The sequence below is a fragment of the Quercus suber genome, unplaced genomic scaffold, assembly GCF_002906115.3.
Source record: "Quercus suber isolate HL8 unplaced genomic scaffold, Cork oak 2.0 scaffold_20, whole genome shotgun sequence".
In the NCBI taxonomy this organism is placed as follows: domain Eukaryota; kingdom Viridiplantae; phylum Streptophyta; class Magnoliopsida; order Fagales; family Fagaceae; genus Quercus; species Quercus suber.
Genome location: NW_027069485.1, coordinates 1,586,110 through 1,592,539, shown reverse-complemented (window position 1 = coordinate 1,592,539; position 6,430 = coordinate 1,586,110). Strand labels below are relative to the sequence as shown.

Sequence of the window (6,430 nt, the reverse complement as noted above, 5' to 3'; positions counted from 1 at the left end):
ATAATTTTTACATCTTTTTAAACAATAATTTTTAAACTCTATGACCAAACGGGCCCTAAATTTTTTTTCGTACCAACTGTCAGCTTTGTAAAAAACAGGCCTAGCAATTTCTTTCTTAGAATTTTGGGTTTAGTCCAAGGCTGTCATGGGCCTGAAATTTGAAATTTCTTTCACTCTATTTATTTGCTTATTTATTTTTTTGGGTCAGAGGGTTCGGGCCCAGTGAAGAAAAGGGTCCAGTGATGGCTCAGATATATATGTAGATATATCTTTCAATCTTTTTCCTCGTCATGATATGATGATAGTTTTTAACCTCAACTCAAACTCTCAGTCTCGGGTTCTTCATTGTATCTCTCCTTTTATCTCTCAAACTCTTCCAAAATCAGTAAAAGCTCTAACCTTTTAAGCATTGGGTACTCTCACTTTTTCGAATTTCATGCTTCGCTCTATATCTGTATGTTGTGTTGTGTTGCTTCTGTTTTTCTTTCTGGATACTATGTTGTTTGTTCATTGTTGTGTTTGGCTGTATTTTCATGTAACATAACATGCTGGCTAGAACACTACTTAACATAAAAGTTTAAGCCCATGAGGTCAAGTTTCTAGCATTTTTCTTTTTAATCATCAAAAGTTACGAATATAAAATATATAGTCAGTTGAATACATGTGTGTATACTTGCTTTTCTTCAACCGTTTTAATAACTGTCAATACATGTTTACAAACTTGTTAGGTTCAAAGTTTGATCACAATAAAAGTGCACAATGGAAGGGTTAAGGACCCTGTTTTTAGGTGTTGCTGTTGGGCTCTTTCTGCTTGGAAAGTCGTTTTCTTATGGAGAAAGGACAATATGTGCCACATATTATCAAAAGGGTGGTGCTCCTGCTGTTCTTGAAAATCCAGTGTGTTCTAGCTGGGTTCTTTCCAATAATTTCTACCGAAACCACACAGTCAACTGTCTGTTGGCTGGATTCACCAATTTCGAAGATGGCGAGAAGCATATCAAAGAAAGATTTTTTTGTGATCTTGATTTGCAGATTCCATTTCTAGGTATTATCATGACTTTTTAACTAATTGTGCTTGGTTCTCAGTTCAATATTTGGCTTGCTTCGAATTGATGAGTAGTTTATGGTTCTTGAAAAACAAAAAGAATTTGAATCGAATGGCTTGATTCACAATATTTTGACACTTTTAAAGCTTGGATTTTGCTTGACTTGACACATTTATTAGCTCAAATTCCAAGTTGAGCATAACAAACACCAACTCAAATAATCAGAAAACGTTAAACATAGTTAATAGTTTTGATTTGACACTATTTTATACTAATTTTTAACCCAAAATATTACTATAATCATCTGGACATCACTTCTACTTATCCAAGACCCAGTCTGATGGCTGAGTTCTTTCCTTGATCATCTATGCTCATTACTTTGAAATCTTATTAGAATGCTACATTTGTAAATTGAGTTCATGTTTGGCGCCAATTTTTAATTTATGAATTTATCCAATTCCCACAAGGCAAAAATATTATTATATTTGATATGTTGCAGGTGAAAATGGGTCTATTGAAGATGTTAAAGTTGGTATGGTCGCAGTATTTGACCATAATGGTGTGGAGGACTCTGCTAAGATGGCTACAAATCTTCTAAAAAATTACTTTTTAGTTCACACATACTTTATTCGTGATGAGACGTATGCATTTAACAAATTGAGAGGACCGTTATCTTACAAGGAGGGCCATGATATGGTATTTCCAGAGCTAAACCAAGTTAATGAAGTAGACCAACTTATTAGAAGGTAATCGTTCTTCCCTAGGTTATTAATTTTAATGGAGAAGAGCTCAATGGAAAGATCTATATTGGACTTGCTCCCCAAAAATAATTTTGAAATTGCTGCTGTGCCTTTATCTTATGCATCTTATATATATATATATATATATATATTAATTTGTCTCATGTTATGAAATTTAATTATATTCTTGTGAAATTATCGCAATATATGACCCTGTTTTATTTGTTATATATTCATGTATGGATGTGTTTGCTTATGTTATTAAATTTAAAATCTGTATAATGACCAGGATATTCTTTGTGAGATCTTTGAGTGCAATATATGCTCCAGTTCACCCCCTCCCCCACAAAAAAAATATGGCAATATGTGCTCCTGTTATGCCAACAAGTTCTAGCTCAAATGGCATTTTCTCTTCTTGTAAGTTCAAAGAAGAGGGTGAGATCGTAGGTTGAACACCCATTGGGCGCATGTGTGTTTGTTTATGCACATGCACTCCGTATCTACAATTTCTGTATTTGTGTTGTTTTAGCTTGTGGTCTGTGTTCCTGTTATATCTGGTATATACGTGTCTTTGCATGTATCTTTTTCTTGCTGTTCATGATATGAAATTAAGGATCTATATATTGTAGGGGATGATATTTGCTCTCTGCAGTTTGCACCCCTATTTATTAGCTTTTTGCATGCTTGTGTGCTTGAGTGAGGTTGCTGTGTTTTCTGCGATTTGTTTGAGTTATTTACTTTTCTATTCTATGTTATAAATAAAAATGGTTTTTACTTATTTGTTGTCTACTTTAACTCTGTATCTGCCAACCATAGCATGATAATTTTGTAAAGTTAAAAATCACTTAGCAGTCCCTCACTTAAATGAACCCAAAGTCTGGGCCAATTTTCAGTGACAGTTCCCTGGCATAATCTCTCCTACTTGATTCAACAAGTTAACAATGGGGAAAAAAGATTAAAGCAAGGAGAACACACATAAAAGAATACATGTGGCCAACCCTGATTAGTTTGTTGAGGATCCATTATTGAGCCCTAAATTTTGGGACTAAGGCTTAGTTGTTGTTGTTGTAGGGACACATGCAACTGTCTAATAATTAAAGCATAAAGGTTTTGCAAATTCAATAAATAAGGTGCTACCACGTAGGAGAAAACTTGAAGCAGACAACTATCCCAAACTTAAGGAAGTTAGGCATTAACAAAATCAGCTTGATTAAACTTGAGTAAATATCTAGCATGCGAAAGTTGTCTGCTTCCCTAAGTTTTTTTTATTTTATTTTTTTATTTTTAAGAGGACAGAAAGGGAACAAGAAAAAGTTCAAGCTGATTTTTGGTTTTAAACTTTGATTACCTTTTATCTGGGGGCATGTCAGATGGGTTATGATCCTTTTGCTGCACTTTGCATGAATTTCTTTGAACCCTCGTCTATTTTGAGAATACACATTAGAGAGGAACAAGTTTTAAGAATTTCATGGAGAATAATGTTGCAATAATTTTGCAATTCATAGGACTTTGGATTGCAGTTCTTTGTGGATGTTACCAAAAGGAGTTGATGGAACAATAAATGCAAAAATTTTGAAGGAAGCATTGTCGAGGACCATCCATGATATTGATTTAACTTTGTCTGAGGTAAGTTTTGCTAGCAACACTTTTTTTCCCTTCTTTTCTCTTTTTATTTTTTTTTTGTACCTGTTTGTTTTCTAAATTTATGATCTAGTCTTCTAATTTTATTTTGTGACTTTTTCTCAGGTTGCTTCTAAACAAAATCATGTTCCTGGATGCGTTGCTACTGTTGTTCTTATGATAGAAGGGCAAATTTTAGTTGCCAATGGTTGTAACTCAAAGGCCTTTTTGTGTAATTGGCACTATGTGGAGGATGAAGGTCAGATATGAATCTCTCTCTCTCTCTCTCTTGAGCGGGGAGCTTGTAGTCCTTTTGTACGAACTTCAATTCTTTCATAGTGAATTCAGGTTAGCCTTGAGGATCGGTGGGTCAAATCCTCCCCAGGTTTTTACCGTGTGGTTTCCTGGGTGATCATATCTTGTGTTATTTATTTTCCGCTGCATTATTATTCTTGATATGATTGTTTGATTGTTTTAACCTAGAATTGCTTAATTTGACTAAGTAACAACTTGGCTAATTAATCTAGGCTACGCAATCTGTGTGTTTTAAGGGGTCTAAAACCGTTCAAAACTCATTCGGAATCACGGTCCAAAGTTGATTCCTAGGCAGGGGTGGAGGTTGAGTCCGTACATGAATCTCGTGATTAGGTTGAAGTACAAGCTTCATGCTTAAATTCTGGGCCTTCGGTTATGCAGGGAGAGTATCTCAAAAATCAAATTGAAGAGATTGACCGTGGGCTTTCCTATTTTGATGCAGATACTGGTGCAACATCTACTGGTATCGGGTTGACTGTGAATATTCCTCACGATCAGGATGTGAGGAGTGATGTGGCTCCCTCCCTTACTCTCTACGTCACTAATTTAAATTGTTTTTCTGCCACTAACAATTCTTTAGTTGTTTCTGAGGATGTTTCTGATTCAGGTTCCCTTTTGGGGGGTGGTAAGGTGGTTGCTACTAGACGTAGAAGAGTAGTGAGAACAGTTTCTGATTTTGTTATCTCTAATAAATCTGGTGGAACTTCGGTAAAATGTCCCAGCGAGGAAAATACCCTTGATGAGTTACCTAGGAAGAGGAGAATGGTTTCCCGAAAACAAATGGATGGTGATTTGTTAATGGCGGAGGCTGGTGTCCAGCCCCGCCAAGAGCCATGACTCTTTTATGTTGGAACTGTTGGGAGCTTGGGAACATCCAGACAGTTCAAGAGCTTGGTGATTTGATTCGGGCACAAGATCCTGCGGTTTTGTTTATAGCCGAACATGGCTGGTTGAAGCAAGGCTAAAAGATTTCTTGAAAAATTTGAACTTTGGGAATATGCATGTTGTTTCTAAGGAAACTCAGGGAGGTGGTTTGGTACTCTTGTGGAGGGGGGATGTTCAACTTAGGGTGGTTACCTCGTTTCTTAATCATGTGGATGCTATTTTAAATGAGGGTAGAGATAATACTTGGAGGTTCACTGGATTTTATGGTGCTCCTGAAACTTCTAATCGTCATATTACTTGGAACCTTCTTCGAAACCTGAATGCACAATTTGATTTTCCATGGTTATGTGCGGGAGATTTTAATGAGCTTCTAAAGTCTCATGAGAAGATGGGTGGTAGGCCTCGGCCTGTAGCTCAGACGCAAGAATTTAGAGATACAATTGATGAGTGTGGATTCCGGTATCTTTGGTTTATGGGAAATAAGTTTACTAGGCATAGGACTGTGATAGGTGGTGAGACGGTTTGGGAAAGACTAGATAAAGCGGTTGCAAATGGAGATTGGGAGGCTTTATTTCCGGCTTCAAAGGTATCTCATTTAGAGTGTGGTTGTTTTGATCATAAGCCCATTGTTATTCATCCTTTGGGTATACCCATTAGGCATAATAAACCTTAGAGATTTGAGCAAGTTTGGTTACAAGATGAAGGTTGCCATGCGACTGTGGAAGGGGTGTGGGGTTCGACTCAAGGAAGTATGTCTCCTCTACTTTCAGTCAAGACAAAAGTGGAGAGGGTTCAGGTGGGATTGAAAAATTGGAGTAGAAATTCTTTCGACAACATTACTAAGTAGCTTACCATTGTTCAGAAAAATTTAAGGGAGGCTGAATCAAAGGCCATGCATAATGGGAGAGGTCAATTGGACTTGGTCCTATCTCTTAAGGAGGAGTTACGGACATTATTGGTGCAAGAAGAAAAACTATGGCAGCAAAGGGCGAAGACTGCTTGGTTGAAGGATGGCGATCAGAACTCAAAGTTCTTCCATAGTAGGACCTCGCACCGTTTTAAGAGGAATGAGATCTTGAAACTTCAAAGGGATGATGGCAGTTGGTGTGAAGGGGAGCATCATATAGCACTTTTGTTTGTGAATTATTTTACTTCCGTATTCCGGTCTAATGATCCTAATATTGGCCACATGGATGAAGTATTGGCTGCTACTACACGGGTTGTGACTCAAGAGATGAACCATGGTTTGTTGGCTGAATTTACTAAAGGTGAGGTTGATGTGGCTTTGAAGCAGATGGCGCCTTTAAAGGCTCCTGGACCTGACGGCTTGCCTCCTATTTTTTACCAACATTATTGGCCTAAGATTGGTGGGGATGTGGCAAAAGTAGTTTTGACATGGCTTAACTCAGGTATTATTTGTCCATCTTTTAACCATACTTATATTACTTTGATTCCTAAAGTAAAATGCCCTAAGCATGTTGTTAGAGATATATATATTAAACATATATTAGCCCAATGTAATAGGCCCAAGCCCATTCCTGCTTGTACTAGTAGTCTAGGGTTTAGTCGCCTATATATACTCATGTTAGGGTTCATTGTAACACAGGTTATTGTACTACACTCCTACACAATAAAGATGTAGCCCTTAAGGGATTCCTCCGTGGATGTAGGCCGTCAAGGCTGAAACACGTAACCCTCGTGTTCTTGATGTTCCTATTCTATGCTTCCTCTTCCGCATCCACTCTAGCATACACAACATGGTATAACACATTGCGTTTGATAATATTCTCCATTTAACATGGTATCAGAGCTAATATTCAACAT

At 37.2% G+C, this 6,430-nt stretch overlaps 2 protein-coding genes across 2 annotated transcripts in view; both read left to right on the top strand.

Annotated features, from left to right (window-relative positions):
- Positions 1 to 304: 304 nt before the first annotated feature.
- Positions 305 to 4,558, top strand: LOC112015850 (putative protein phosphatase 2C 76). Its single transcript, XM_065763093.1, has 6 exons — positions 305 to 385; positions 729 to 1,045; positions 1,546 to 1,792; positions 3,292 to 3,412; positions 3,533 to 3,665; positions 4,164 to 4,558. The coding sequence occupies exons 2-6, from the start codon at positions 760 to 762 to the stop codon at positions 4,556 to 4,558; spliced, it is 1,182 nt and encodes a 393-aa protein (XP_065619165.1). The 5' UTR covers positions 305 to 385; positions 729 to 759.
- Positions 4,559 to 4,718: 160 nt separating this feature from the next.
- LOC112026298 (uncharacterized) overlaps positions 4,719 to 6,430 on the top strand; it is a 2,644-nt gene continuing 932 nt past the window's right edge. The window contains exons 1-2 of the mRNA XM_065763085.1: positions 4,719 to 5,192; positions 5,469 to 6,015. Coding sequence (XP_065619157.1) covers positions 4,719 to 5,192; positions 5,469 to 6,015 — 1,021 coding nt within the window. The remainder of the gene's footprint in view (positions 5,193 to 5,468; positions 6,016 to 6,430) is intronic.